The 16,293-nt window shown below is 34.3% G+C and overlaps 1 protein-coding gene across 2 annotated transcripts in view; it reads left to right on the top strand.

Annotated features, from left to right (window-relative positions):
- The window catches only part of LOC311630480 (zinc-regulated GTPase metalloprotein activator 1C), a 42,779-nt gene extending 26,689 nt beyond the window's left edge, over positions 1-16,090 (top strand). Inside the window, exons 8-16 of one of the 2 annotated variants that reach the window (XM_084899537.1) lie at positions 703-789; positions 3,921-3,965; positions 5,258-5,383; positions 5,942-5,998; positions 9,030-9,081; positions 14,670-14,738; positions 14,842-14,907; positions 15,225-15,354; positions 15,730-16,088. In XM_084899537.1, coding sequence (XP_084755663.1) covers positions 703-789; positions 3,921-3,965; positions 5,258-5,383; positions 5,942-5,998; positions 9,030-9,081; positions 14,670-14,738; positions 14,842-14,907; positions 15,225-15,354; positions 15,730-15,836 — 739 coding nt within the window. In that variant the 3' untranslated portion in view covers positions 15,837-16,088. Of the gene's footprint in view, positions 1-702; positions 790-3,920; positions 3,966-5,257; positions 5,384-5,941; positions 5,999-9,029; positions 9,082-14,669; positions 14,739-14,841; positions 14,908-15,224; positions 15,355-15,729 lie in introns of both variants that reach the window. The other variant, XM_084899538.1, reaches the window with a different exon arrangement.
- The last annotated feature ends 203 nt before the right edge of the window (positions 16,091-16,293 follow it).

Here is a 16,293-nt window from a genome sequence, read left to right as displayed (position 1 = left end):
CGCAACCAAGGTACATGCCCTTGACCGGAATCGAACCCGGGTCCCTTCAGTCCCCAAGCCAACGCTCTATCCATTGAGCCAAACTGGTTTCGGCATAGTAAGCTATTTTTTTACTCAGCTTTCTGTTAACTGGATTCTTTAACTTGAACTTTTGTATATCTGTCGTACAAAAAAAATATATGTTCATAGTGATGAAATAGATATTTGTTAGAGATCCTGATAAACCTTCTGAGGTGTAGTTTTTTAAAATACTGTTTAATATTTTTTAAAAAAACTTAATTTGCTTTATTTCTTTGAAAATTATGTTAACTATTACATGGAATATTTTAGTAAGTAAACTGTCCTTATTTTTGCCATATTGGAAATCTGAATTTTATGCATTTCTTTACAAAGAAAATCATGAGTTGATAATCATCCTAATTGTAAATCATCCTTGGTTATAAACTTTTGAGACTTGCTCTAGAGTAGCGAGTGAAAGTACTTAGTAAATATTTTTAATGAATAATGTGAAATTTGAATTTATATAGTGATGAATATAATTTGTTCTTATTTCTGAAGAATAAGTAGGTTAGGAATAACTTGAATTGCTATATAGAGTACTATATAGTTTTTAACTGATAATTGATCTGAAGGAAATGTTTCTATTTATTTTTAATTTCTTAACATTTTTGTTTTGACATCTGTTCTTGTTTGCTAATTTAGGCAAGTTGCTTTGGCAGATATCATCCTCATCAATAAAACAGACTTGGTTTCAGAAGAGGATTTAAACAAATTAAGAACAACTATTAGGTACAAAATTATAACTGTTAAGTACCTACAAATTCTAAATGTACTACACAAAATATTTTTACCATGTACCATTAGAGAATCACATGTATTGTTATTGACTGACTTATATAAGTAGTAATATATGAAATTATTCCCCATTGCTTACTGAGCATTGTTCAAAGTTCATAGACTGATATTCAGGGTCTTCTGACTTCATCCTGCTTTTCCTGTCTTCTCTGACTTTTTCCTTACATGATGTTCTCTGTACCCAGGATGATTATTTACTTATTTTCTCATGTGTCTTGTGAAATCCTTTTATTAGTTATATTGTGTTTTCACTTTGCCAGTCCTCGAATTCCTTATCTTCTCTATTTTTCTTCTTTATTTTCCCCCCCACAATTTTATCCATTCCCTAAAACCCCTCCTTTCCCCACCTTTTTCTTCCTCTTTCTTATGTGAAGTTTTCCCTGACTTATGTGGTCTTACTTTTACCTGAACTTTCATTGACTTTGTCTTTCTTTATTTTTTTATTATTTTTTAAATTTTATTTTATTGATTTTTGTTACAGAGAGGAAGGGTGAGGGATAGAGAGTTAGAAACATCGATGAAGAGAGAATCACCGATCAGCTGCCTCTTGCACACACCCCCTACTGGGGATGTGCCCGCAACCAAGGCACGCGCCCTTCACCGGAATCGAAGCCCTTCACCGGAATCGAACCCGGGACCTTTCAGTCCGCAGGCCGACGCTCTATCCACTGAGCCACACCGGCTTCGGCTGGACTTTGTCTTTCTTAACTGTCAACTGACCATACCTGTTTTCTGGTGTGTTGTTTTTTTTTTTTTCATCCAAAAAATTCATATTCTTAATTTATTTTGATTCATAAAACAACGCTTTTGAATACCATTTTGTAGCAGATAAACCTGTGACTTGCAAAGACAAGTAATAGCCCCATGGTCATAGAGGTCAGAAGTGGTAGCATGGGGTTCAAACCTAAGCACGACTCTAAAGCACCTGACCTTTATTTATTTCTTCATTTTTAATTTTTTTTATTTTGCATTTTAATTTCTTTATTGGTTAAGGTATTACATATTTGTCCTCATCCCCTCCTCCCCCCATTACCTTCCCAAACCCCACACACACTCATGCCCTCATCGCCCTGTTGTCTGTGTCCACTGGTTAGGCTTATATGCATATATAGAAGTCCTTTGGTTGATTTCTTTCCAGCTTGTCTTAATGTCTGCAGTATTCATGGCCTTTACCAATCAATATAGGCTAATATGAATGATACTCAAATATGTGTTAAATGATCCAACAGTAACTTGGACTTTTCAAGTAAGGTTAGAGTTTAGGGACTTTGAATTGTTTTATAAGACCTAAACTAATAAATGCCTATAAAGATACATTGAATAGTTTTTATTATTAGTCATCTTTAGTGGACACAGTCTGCTGACATCAGATTTTGAATTTGTCAGTGCCAGTTCATATAGTATATGTTATGAATGGAATTAATGAAGCTAAGTCTCACTAGGAGATTGCCTACAATGATAATGATTACAGAAGAAAAAATTCATGTTTTCCTCCATATTTGGTCTTATTTTAATAGTAATAGCCCCTCAGACTTTACTATGAAAAACTGTAATAATATCTCCAAGTGGAGGGCAGATAATATTGCATAATATTTAAGGTCATGGACTTTGGTCCTTGGTCTGTTTCTCACTGGATTATTTTTAATTCTCATCTGTAAAGCAAGAATAATACAAACCTTATAAGTTGGTTTGATTGTTATATGCTATAATGTTGGTAAACTTTACACAGTGCACAGCACATAGTGAGTAAATAACTCTTACCATTGTCATATTATAGATTTTTTTCTTCGTTTATATAGTAATTTCAAGGTACAGTGAATAAAAAAATTGAAGAAATAGAAAGATGGTTGACAATTTTAAGTCTAGAAAGATGAACCAGTAAATGAAGATTACTTCTTTTACCTCTTTTGACACTCATTTTCTAAATTTTGTTCTCTTTTCAAATCTCATGCATCATTATGATTATACTAGAAATAAAGAACACAATCTATATAGCAAAAAATTTTGCATCTGAGATTATTACTACTGGGCTTTTCTTTTTCCATAAAGACTAAGCTGGATCTGCAGGACTGACTGTTAGTCAGCTTGTTGCCAGCCTGAGCTGTACAGCTATACCAGAAAATAATTTGGACAAAAGCACATTGAGAAGTTAAAGACCCTTTTGGCTGTTTATCCTCCATGGTATACCAGACTTGCAACTGACTCAGACTTAGATTTTGTGAGTTGGAAGGTAAACATTTGAGAGGAAATAGCCACCGGTTACAGAGTACATTCAAAAGAGAAGATTAAGAATTTTGTGAAACAGTGGAGAGACTTGTCTCAGAATTGTTGTATGCGGGAGGCCTTCCACATGAGAACAAGCTTGAACAAATAGCAAACATCATCAGCAAGTAACACTAAAGGCAATGGCATTGATGATATAAAGATAACGAGATCAGGTGTACAGTATGTTGAAAAAGATTTAAGTGTTTTTGGTGCCATGTAATGGGAGCCATATGTTATTATCTTAGTATCAGAAAGGGAAGGGCTGTCGGAGTGGGTAGAGTTTCTACTCTGGGAATTGAAGAGTTTATTCTCTAAAAGGACCTGGATGTATACCTTAGTGTTGCTGTGAGTATTGAGGGCTGGGGGTCAAAGCCACTCAGAGCTAGGCTTTAATTCTAGCATGTGTAGAGTCATTTCCACAAACTGCTTGGGGAATATTGATTATCAATAAAATGTTTTACTTATCTACTTATTTTAAGAACATTAGAATTACTGGTTATGAATCACATTCTGAAGTGAATGACCTTTTATAAATAGCAAAGTAGCCCCTCGTTCTGTGAGTTGTGCAGTAAATTTTTGCATATCATGTTTTAATGCCTCAGTAGAATATACCTGACTTATGAGTAGAAGAAAAAGATAATTAAACTATAAAATATGAAAGTTTTGTTTTTCTATATTTTGTTTTTTTTTCTAGTTCCAGAAAAATTTATATATGCTTCATATTTTAGAAATAATGTGCCTTGTATGTTTTTAAAAAACATTTTTTTACCTTTTCTTCCTCATTTTTAAATTTATTTCAGATCAATAAATGGACTGGGAAAAATTTTGGAAACACAAAGATCAAGGTATTGTAAAAGACTATGTGATATTAACAATAAATTTAGTTAATAATGAATATTAAGGAATTGATAAATATACTTGAATCTAATATAAGAAAAAAATGAGCATTTTAAAAATGATTTTTAGAGGGGGAGAGAGAAAGAGAATCATTGATCATTTGCCTCCTGTACACTCCTGACTGGGGATTGAACCCGCAATTTGGTTATGTGCCCTGACTGGGAATTGAACCCTGGACCCTTGGGTACATGGGATGGCAGCAACCAGCTGAGCAACACCAGCCAGGGCACATGTGCATTTTTAAAACTAGGGCCCAGAAATGTTTATTTGAATGTTCTTTATAAGTTAATTTGGGCTCTAACCAGTTTGGCTTAGTGGATAGAGCATCGGCCTGTGGACTGAAGGGTCCCAGGTTCAATTCCAGTCAAGGGCCATGTGCCTTGGTTGTTGGAACATCCTCAGTGGGGGAGGTGTAGGAGGCTGCTGCTTGATGTTTCTAACTCTCTTTCCTTCCCTTCCTCTCTGTAAAGAATCAATAAAATATATGTATTTTTTTTAAAGTTAGTTTGGCATATCTATTTAATATACTTGCTTATACTTGTAATTAAGACTGTAGAGCCATGATAACACTGTGTAGCTTTGTTTTTGCTAATGAAGAGGAAATCGTAGAGTATTCAGCCATTTATAAAAATAGTGTAGAAATCCAAAAAAAGTATATTATTAAGAATCTTATTTTAATCTGACATATCTAAGTAGCTTTTTTTTTTTTTAATTGTTAATCCTCACCTGAAGATATTTTTTCCATTGATTTTTAGAGAGAGGGGAAGGGATGAAAGGGAAAGGAGGTAGAGAGAGAAAGGGAGAGAGGGAGATAACAATTTGAGAGAGACACATCAATTGGTTGCCTCCCACATGTACCCCTACCTGGGGTGGGGATCAAACCTGCAACCCACGTACCTGCCCTTCACTGGGAATCAAACCCAAGACCCCTTTGGTGGGCAGACTAGTGCTCTAACCACAGAACAACACCAGCCAGGACACTTTGTAACATTTTAAAACCTTCCTAGTGTTTCATGGTTGCAAAAATAATCTGTCATGTAAAAATATATGGAACTTTTAAAAGAACTTAATTTCTATTTTCTGTAGGTTCTTGTCTCTTTCCATTGTGTTTATACAGATGTGCATTACTTTATAAAAGTATGTGTTCTTAAAATATCTCTAAAATGTATTTCTATAGATTGAACTCTATTTTCCATTGAATGCTTACAGGGGTATTTTGTTAAGCTCATTTTTTTTTTAGCAAAAATGGCTCAGCAGCTGATAGACCCAGCAACATGCAGCCACAGCTCTGTGACTCACAGCTTGCAGTCTGTGCCACCCAGTTTTTAATTCGAAGATCTTTCCTTGAAAGTGCAGTGACGCCTAAGTTGAGTAGCTCATCTGCTGGGGCAGAGATTAGAGGTGCTGACAGACTACCATAAATGTTAGGCCGTAACAGCAGCAGCTGCTTATATGCATGTCAGCAGCTGGGGAATTAATTTTGTATGCATTCTCAGGAGCCACTGGTCTGCTGGCAGAGGTGGCAGAATAATGCCTTGATTGTAAGTTCCCTACAAGCATACACCAAATGTGCTCCCTGCATTTCAAATTCCAGTGTAGAAAATGTCTGATAGCCTAGCTGATACCGTGAGCATTCTTCAGTATGTCTTCTTCCTATTGCATTTTACTTTCTTTTCTCCTTAATGATTCTTCCTTCATAAAATGACAGACAACCACTTAATGCTTAAGTAAGGTTTTAAAAATCATATCCATATAAATAGCTGTAGTTCTGTTGTAATAGCATTTATTTGGTTCATATTTACTATGATATACTGATAAACCTTTATGTCTACATTTTTGACAAAACAGTCTAAGATTTTTTTTTTCTGGATTGAGTATATTTTATAGAATTTTACACTGTTACATTGGTTTTTCTTTCTTTTAGAGTTGATCTCTCTAACGTGTTAGATCTTCATGCCTTTGACAGTCTCTCTGGAATAAGGTATGTGTCCTATGTTTTGGTAATTTTTATTGTAATGTACCTGTTATTCCAAAATGTTAGGTATTATAGGAATGACTTACAGAGTGCACACTTGATTTAAGCTTCCTGTCATTCTTTGACATAAAAGACTATTCCTAATGATTATGTTCTTGAAAGTTTTATCAATTAGATATTTGGAAATCACGGCACATTTTCCTATAGAAGTTATAGTGTAAATGGTAGTTAACTTTAAGACTAATTATTATTTTTACTCCAAATATATATAATACTTGCTATGACAAAATGCATAAAATACATAGAAAATTTTAGCTTAGGATATTACCTCAGATACTTTCTTTCCTCTCAGTGATGGATCAGTTTTCTGCCTCTTTCCCTAAAAGGAATTTTTTTAATAAGAAAGAAAAGAATGTAAATTTCTTTTCTGTACATCAGTATCTTTTTTTAAAAAAAGTTATCTTAACCATTTTTAAGTGTGCAGTTCAATAAGGTATATTCACATTGTTGTGGATTGGATCTACAGAAATGCTTTATCTTGTAAAACTAAAACTACACCTATTCGGTGACAACTCTGCATTTTCCCCTCCCCACTACCCTTGGCAGCCATCATTCTATTATCTGTTTCTATGAATTTGACTACTTTGATATTCATATTAGTAGAATCAAGCAGTATTTGTCTTGTCATGACTGGTTTATTTCACTTTTTCATTTAGTCCTCAAGGTTCATAATATTTAACAAAGAAGGATTTCCTCCTTTTTTAAAAAAAAAATTCCCACTCAAGGTTATTATTTACTTTGATTTTTTTTTTTTTTATTAGAGAGAAAGTGGAGATGAAGGAGGAAAGAGAGAGAGAGAGAGAGAGAGAGAGAAAGAGAAAGAGAGAGAGAGAGAGAGAGAGAGAGAGAGACATCAATGTGAGAGAAACGCATCAATTGGTTGCCTTTAGCACACTGCTAAGGATCAAGCATGCAACTGAGGTACGAGCACTTGACCAGAATTTGAATGCCCCTATCCTTTGGCCGATGGGCTAACACTAACCACTGAGAAAACTGGCCAGGGCAGGATTCCCTTCTTTTAAAAGGCTAAATAATATTTCCCTGTATGTGTATGATGTTGCTATGAACATGAGTGTGCTAAAATCTCTTCAAGGTACTGCTTTCATTTCTTTTGGATATGTACCCAAAAGTGAGATTACCGTATCCTATGGTATTTCTATTTTTAAGTTTTTGAAGAACCACCACACTGTTTTCCATAGCAGCTGCACCATTTTACATTCCCACCAACAGTGCACAAGGGTTTTAGTTTCTCTACATCTTTTTGGTACTTACTTCCTGTTGTTTTTGGTAGTAGCTGTCCTAATAGATATGAGGTGTTAGCTCATTGTGGCTTTGGTTTGCATGTATCTAATGATTAGAGATATTGAGCACCTTTTCATATGTTTGTTGGCCATTTGTATATCATCTTTGGAGAAATATCTATTTAAGTACTTAGCCTATTTTAAATCCGGTTGTTAGGTTTTGTTGTTGTGGCTGAGTTGCAGGAGTTTTTGTATATTTTAGGTGTTAACCCCTATCAGACATGATTTGTACATGTTTCTTCCATTTCCTCTGAAGTAGATGGACCCTTCTATGAGTATTTCCTCCCTATACTGAGGAAAGGAGCATGCTTCTCTGAGGACATGGACACATGGGGGAATCTGAAGGGGCAGGCCTTACTCACTTTTCCCCAACTTACTGCACGTGGCTGGCACTCTGTTCTGTCCTATCTTTACATGACTTGGCACTCTTTACCACACCTTACATAAAACCACTTAGGCTTAACCATTTATTTGGGTCTTCATTTCCTTATGAAGGCTCCCGTGTCTTGTAAAACTTAAGTAATTGTGTGCTTTCCTCCTGCTACTCTGTCTTTATCAGTTTAATTTTCAGAACCAGCCAGGGACCTGAAGAGGGTAGAAGAAAACCTTTTCCTTCCTTCCCTATGGAAGTTTTAGGCAGTCATTGTCCAAAAAAACATTAAATATTAAGTGTAGGGAATTAGCAGATGATTTACTTAAGAACAGTTATAAGGCATTAGTGACACTTAAAAAAAAGTAACTGTTTGATGCAATGCCCGCCCCGCCTCCTGCCCCCCATGGGTAAGGCCTTTGCATATTCCTCATTGTGCCCATTGCTGAACAGGGAAATCCATTCCTGAGCAGCCAGCTGGGAAGGTTTAATATGACACTTTCCCTACTAAGACTTTCCTCTTCCACCCAGTGAGACTCATTCCCTCCAACAGCTCCTACAAGCCTTTTCTCTTTCCTAAACTTGGTATTACCAATTTACCCCTCACTGTTCTTCAAGGCAAAACATCTGCAAGGTTTTAAGTCCTTCCCACCTCTTAGCCTACCCCCATCAATGTCTAACAGTTGTCATGGTTATAATTTCTTATGCTCTTCTCACTCTTTTCATATCATAAGAACAATGCTTGTTAAAATTCTGGCTTTTTGTTTTTACCACTAACTGAATATATAGAAGGCTTATATTTATGAATACTGTTTATTTTTTACTAAGTATTCATGTTCAAAGGAAAATGTTTATAAAAGAAAATATTTTCTTCTAACTTTCTTTAGGTACCAGAATTTTCATATTAGGAAGCATGGGAAGAGTTGATGATGTTTTGAGCAGTAGTAAAACTGCTTATTTATATTTTTCTAGGCTTATTTAGATTTTTGTATCTGGGTTTTGGGCTAGTTAGATCTTTTGAAAATAAAAAGAAATATACTGACATATTTAACCACACAAAATAGTGTTGCTAAAGATTAATTTTTCTTTATATTGTATATATGTATGTGAATGTTTGTACATTTTTTAAAAAGTTTTAAAATAATCTGCCAGCTTTTCTGTATTAGAATATGTGAGCAACATGTAAACTGTATAATAGATTAAACTGTGAATGTCTCTTCCTTATGTAGTTTTTTAACATTAAGAAATGTACAAGGTTAAATAAAAAAATATATTGATATCTGAACTTATAATCAATTGTTCTTAGTTTGCAGAAAAAACTTCAACATTTGCCAACAATACAACCTCACCTTGATCAGGTAAAAAAAAATCTTGAAAATATTTTTACGGTACTTTTTGAACTAAATAGGTTCTATTTAGGACTATTTTATTAGAACTCATTCTAAAAATGTATTTTTTTAATCATGTTGATAGTTTTCAGATTGTAAATCCTTTTGAGTGAGGTCAACTAATCTCGCTTCTTAAAACATAATAGGACTTCATTAAACTGGAATTGCCTAGAATGTTTAGAAAATCATGCTTTTTAACTTCTCCATTCTATAGGTCACACAGCATATTTTATCAGTTCTTCTGAGGGAATCACTTAAAAGCAGCATAGTGGTTCTATATGCAGCCTATTTTTAACTTAATTGAACTGATTAAGGAAGCTTGATATAAGCATGTATGGCTTATTTAAATAAAAATTGGCTTTGAGTTTCAGTTGAGCACTATAAATTTAAACTTGTTAAGATGTTTTTCATGCTCTAAAACTCTAATTCCTGAGGTAAATATTGAAAATGCTAGGAACAAACAAAATAAATATTCACTGTACTCATCTTTCTTTTAAGCAAGTCGTAGATAGTAGAGCTTTAGGGTAACTTCTTTATTCCATTTAAACACAGTGAAAGGAAGGGGGGATTGTGGGTGAGCATTGAACCTAGTCTTCCTTCCTTTGTCTTGAAGCTCTTACTCATTTTTGAGTCCTTACTAATTGTAATAGGACCAAGGCAACCGCAGCCAATTGTTCTTTTGTTTCCATTTTGGCTCATATTTATGGGGAGATATGCTACCATGTTTGTAACACTTTTCTCAGAAACTTAATACAATATTTATCTTATCTTTAAAATGAGTGAATTGGGAAAATATAAGAGCCAGGTAGAATGTGACTGTCAATTGCCTGGTACACATTTTTAATGATTTTTCTGGGTAAAGGACATCATAGTAGGAGTCATAAGGTTTAAAAGATGTAGTATTCACTTTCAAGAACCTTTATAATAGCCAGTGTCTTCACTCATAGTGGCTTGAATATATCCTTATCATGGCATTTCTCATGCTTTGTAGTTTGGGTTGAAATGCTTTTCCATTGCAGTAGTCTCTAAATTCCTTAAATGTAAATTTCTCATTGCTAGAAACTTATGGTGAGTGCTTAGTGAATATTAAAAGAATGCAAAGCTGAGATTCTCAAATGGGGGTGTACTTCAGAATCAGTTGTGGAGCTTTTAAAAATAACTTGGATGCTCAGTTTTTGCCACCCCTTATATCTCCAGGAATGGGCCTTAAGCATGTACATGTTAATGTGTATGTATATTTTTTAACATTTTATCTTGAAAAATGTCAAAGATATATAAAAGTAGAAAGAATAGTAAAATTAACCCTTTATATGTATGACCCAGTTGCAATGGCCATAAATATTTTGCTGATTTTATTTCATCTATCTTCCCAGTATTTCTTTCGCTGCAGTATTATTTAAACTTTTTTCTTTAAATAGAAAAGTTCAAGCGTACATAAAACTAAGTAAATATAGTAATGAACCTACATGTATCCATCACCCTTGCTGGAGTGTATTAAAGCAAATCCCAGACATTGTATCATTTTATCAATAACTAGGGTGTGACTGTTCTTTTTGTAAAGCTCTCCAGAAGACTTTTCTGAACATAGAACAAATATAATATTGCAGACAAAGGGCTATGGAATCGAGAGCTCCAACTGTCTCATTTGGTTTAGTAGATTATAAAAGACTATGTTTCATATGTAAAGTAAATAAAGAATACAAATTTTTAGTATACAAGTATCTTCGCATATATTTTTACCTATATATCTGCCCATATGTGTACACGAACACACAATCCTACAATTCCCACTCAGCTCAAGATATAGAAAATGTTCAGTTAGCAACTCTCCTCCCAAAGAGCTGCTTTTCTGACTTTACTCCAAAAAGTAACCCCAAAATGGTAGATTTATTTTTTACCAGAAAAGTAAGGAAAAGACCAATCCAGGTGTTTAAAAGTGGGAAAGTGAGAATGTTCTATTGGGTCGGCAACTAAGTAATTGCGGATTTCTTAAAGAAAATCAAAGACAATTTTTTCATGGAACTAAATAACTTTATTCTGTAATGTATTGCCCATTTTGATCAATGACCTTTTGCCATCTTTCAGGCAGCATCATAATCCCACGTTCAAAAAACTTCTGGTTTTTATTAGCAAAAAACTGAATCAGGTACGATTTGACATCATCATCATTATTGAAATTTTTACCATTCAAGGAGTTTTGTAAAGATCGAAACAAAAAGTAATCAGATGGTGCAAGGTCAGGACTATATGGTGGATGTGGCAAAACATCCCAACCAAGCTCCATTAATTTTTGCCGAATGACCAAAGATGTGTGTGGCCTTGCATTGTCATGATGGAATACAACACCTTTTCGATTTGTCAATTCGGGCCGCTTTTCTTCAACTGCATTGTTTAATTTCGTTAGTTGTTCAATGTAGACATCAGAATTGATCGTTCGGTTGGGTGGTAAGAGTTCAAAGTAGACAATTCCTTTGTAATCCCACCAAACTGATAACAAAACCTTCTTTTGATGAATATCAGCTTTTGATGTTGTTTGAGTTGGTTCACCTGGCCTGCTCCACGATCTTTTCCGCTTGATATTGTTGTAAACAACCCATTTTTCATCGCCAGTTATCAGTCGTTTTAAAAATGGATCATTTTCATTACGTTTCTTTAGCAAATTGCAGCTGCTAATGCGTTGCGTTAACTGTGATTCTTTCAGTTCGTGAGGAACCCATGTATCGAGTTTTTGAACATAGCTAAGTTGTTTTAAGTGATTTTCAATGCATGTATGTGATACATGAAGCTTCTCTGCAATCTCACGTGTTGTACTGTGACAGTCTGAATTGATTATTGCTTTGATTAGGGCGTCATCAACTTCAACTGGACGACCAGAGCGTTTTTCATCTTTGAGTGAAAAATCACCAGAACGAAATTTGGCAAACCAATTTTGACACTGCCGTTCTTTTAAAGCTTCGTCACCATAAACAGCACATAACTTTTTATGAGCTTGCGATGCGTTTTCCCTTTGCGGAAATAAAAAAGCAAAATATGACGAAAATGTTCCTTTTGATTTTCCATTTTTCAAGGAACGCCAAATGAAAACTACAAAACAGATCAAAAAACTTTTTTTACTGATTAACAGCTGAATAGCCAACTATCAAATAACAAAATGTGTTTTACATTTGTACTACGTCTGCAAACCTAAAAATTCAACTGAAGCCATATGTGTGAAACCCGCAATTACTTAGCTGCCGACCCAATAGATGAGCAGAACTCCAGTGCAGAAGTCTTCATAATTGCTTGTTATTGAGATCCTAGTATTGGTTTTGATTTGCTAGGCAAAGAAAACTCATGGCCTGGCCTACGTGGCTCAGTGGTTGAGTGTTGACCTATGAACCTAGGAGGTCACTGTTCAGTTTTCAGACAGGGCACATGCCAGGGTTGTGGGTTTGATCCCCAATAGGAGGTGTGCAAGAGGCAGCCGATCAATGATTTGCTCTCATCATTGATGTTTCTATCTCCCTCTCCTTTCTTCTCTGAAATCAATAAAAATATATTGAGAGAGAGAGAGAGAGAGAGAGAGAGAGAGAGACCTCATGCTGTGCTGTCAGACAGTATTAGGTCAGCCGGACTGAAGTGTGGAGTCAGGGACCAAGCAGGAAGATAACGCACAAGTTCTCATGCCCTTGATGAGGGCCTTCTTACACTGAGAATAGAAATGGGATAAATCGAGCACTATTTCACAGGTAGACTTGCCTGGGTAACTTGACTAACTAGTGATGGAACAATAAGAAGAGAGAAGTAATGGCAAAAGCCTAGATTACCTAGAGGAACCTAGAAATAGAAAACTCTGGAAGCCAAACTGAATATTCACCTCTTTACTTGGTGGCAGAATATCACAGTAGATATTATACAGACAAAGAGGATCAGAGGACTGAAGTGTAGGGATGCCGATTTTGGGTTTAAGCATGTTAGTAGACTTAGTTTTCTAGATAAATAAAACATAGAAGTGGTTGCATATTAGGTATTGTTTGCAAAAGAGTGGAAACCCGAGGGAAATAACCTGCTAGGTTAAAGAAAAAACTGAACTAGAAAAAGAAAAAATACTCCTCAAATTTAGGTTATACCTGGATTTTATTTTAAGTACAGTACCTTATTTTGCTTTCTGAATTATTGATTCAGTTTTCTGATTCTTTCTGTGTTTGGGAAAGAAGAGTTATTTTTAGATTACAAACAATAATAAACTAGGGGAAAAGTCTGAAATAGGTAATACCTAGGACATGTTGGGTGTTATTAAAGTTTTATCCTTGAATGATGTTTAATGCAGTTCTCTATATTTTATGGATTTCTCATTTACTCCCGATAAGGAGAACTTGGGGTTGGAGGGTGGAAAGTAGATGAGAAAACCCAAGGGACAATCTATGCATACTTAATCAGTAGAGCCAATTATGAATTATGAGTTGTGACCCTCATCTTTTGCCTTGGAAACTTACGGATTTCATCTTTAAAGTCTAATGTGATTAGAGTTTATTGATACAGAAAAACATCTTGTTTTAAAATGTTTATTTTCCTCCTTGAGTTCCATGATGCATTGTCTTAATTTTTAAAATCTTTTTCCTCTCATGCTGGAGTTAATTGTACCCCTTAGACAATTGTCATATCTCTAACCTGCAAAAGGCAAAAATCATTCCCTGATATGAAAAAATTTAGGCTAAGAATAAAGCAATAGAATAGAGCAATATTGAGTGCTGCATTAAGACATTCCCAGTATTAAATGCCAAGTTATCTAACTTGAATAAAATACATGTTTAGCATTTTTGAAGATTAAATTACTACCGTCTTTTAAAATTGACAAATTATGTTTCACTTGGCACCCTTTTACTGTGTATTTTAACAAGATTTTCTATACATTTTTATATAGATTTTTAGTGATTGTTTTGAGGAGGAAAGAAGGCTGTCATTTTGTTTAAATACATACTATTGTTGTCATAATTTATAAGAATAGTTTAAGATTTAAAAATAAACTTTTTAAAAAAAAATTGTGTTAAAAAACACGTAACATGATATCCACCCTCTTAAGAAATGTTTAAGTGTAGAGTGCAGTATTATTAAGTATATGCACATTGTTCTGGGTAATTTGTTTTTTTCTGAGCCTCATTTCCCCCAGCTTATAAAATGGAAATAATTCTCTTTATTCCACAGGATTATTGTCACATGTAAATAAAAGATAAAGTGACTGACCCAGCAAAAATACCTGGCTCAGTACTTATAGTTGATAAACTATATATGTGTATTATCTTTCCTCTTAGCACTGAGAATCCTGAAAAGGATGAATTAAATGATGTGTACCTTTTTATGGCAGTTTCTCTGTGTAAATGCTAAACCATTGATCAACTATTCAGAATTTAGAAAATAGAGTTGCTGATACGAAAAATCAAATAATAGTGGGAAAGTTACATGTAATATAACTTTCTATCAATGTGTTCCTTACTTTTCATTCTTGAAACTTAAGATTTTTTTTCTAAATCACTTTTTACTATAAAAAATCATTATTAATTATCTTTTTCGATTTACAGAGTATTATTACAGTCACATTTGAAGTACCAGGAAATGCAAAGGAAGAAAGTCTAAATGAATTTATTCAGGTGAATCCAATAGTTAACTGATTAATGATTTATGAACTGTATTGTTACATAGTTGTTGCTATTAGCAGTGGTTGGTCTTACTGACATATGTTACTTGATACAGAATCTTCTGTGGGAAAAGAATGTGAGGAACAAGGATGATGACTGCATGGAGGTCATACGACTAAAGGTGCAGTATACAGTTTTGTACATTTGGACAGCGTCCCTTTCTTGGCTGTTACGTAAAAGCATATTTAATTTTAAATGGAAGCACTGGTTTTATACAAATAACCTTTACCTTTTTTAATTTTTTCTTATTTCCATTGCTGAAACGCTTTGAAAATTACTGCATAAAGCATAATTTATTTACACAGCTTCATTTACTGTTGCAGCTAAAACAACCTGTGTACTTTGAAATGTTACCCTGTGCTCTCTACTCTCAGGCATTCTGAGCAGTTATCTGACTCAATTCACATTGAGGTTGACTGATCATTCTCCTCTGAGCAGGGGCTGGTGTCGATCAAAGACAAACCACAGCAAGTGATTGTCCAAGGTGTCTATGAGCTGTATGATCTGGAGGAGACTCCAGTGATCTGGAGAGATGACACTGAGAGAACAAATCGACTGGTTCTTATTGGTAAGTTAAATTTCTGAAGCAAAGTGGAATACATAATTGAAAAGATTATTATGTGCTACTTAAGCAATATTAATCAATCAGAAGCCCTTTTGAAACCTAAATAAAATTTGGTTAATATATTTGTCTTAATCAGGTTATCACATTCATAAGAACTTGCTAGACCTTTTACTCTTCTAAGAACTTTAGAAAAGTTATTAATCCAAGTATCAGTTGGATACTGAAGTATTTAACTAAAAAGTTAAGGAAAGAATCACTCAATTTCTAATGTTTTTAATTTTCTGAAGATCATCAGATTTAATGGTTAGGAATTGATAGCTAAACTGTGTCATTTTAATAAGCATAGTATAATCACACCATATTTTGTTCTCTTTGCAGGCAGAAATTTAGATAAGGATATCCTTAAACAACTATTTATAGCTACTGTGACAGAAACAGAAAAACAGTGGACAACATATTTTAAAGAAGATCAAGTTTATCTGTAATATTGGAAGCATTTCTTAGCCAAAGGATTGTATGATAATACTAGGAATAAGTTTCCTGATGGGTATATTTCAAGCATCTGTTCTTTGCATTACTTCTGTTATGAATTCCAGTGTATGTTAAATTTATATTTATTTTATAGGATACATAAAATATGGTAAAGCAGTACTGTAAAATATTTGACATTTATACAATAAAATATAATATCCTCTGAAGTGTTTTTTTAATAAACAGATGTTTCACAAAAATATCTTACAGAAATGGCTTGGGAGTTTACTTATGCCGAGCTCATCTATGGGAGTTATTTATAACTAGAGGCCCTGTGTACGAATTCATGCATGGGTGGGGTCCCTTGGCTTGGCCGGCTATTGGGGCGATCAGAACTGATTATTTTTAGTCAGTTCTAAGCCTTATTGATAATCAGTGTAATGAAACTTAACCCGTTCACTTTGTGATATA

This window comes from Pipistrellus hanaki, assembly GCF_964339955.1.
Source record: "Pipistrellus hanaki genome assembly, chromosome: 11".
In the NCBI taxonomy this organism is placed as follows: Eukaryota; Metazoa; Chordata; class Mammalia; order Chiroptera; family Vespertilionidae; genus Pipistrellus; species Pipistrellus hanaki.
This window is presented reverse-complemented; position numbering and strand designations above follow the sequence as displayed.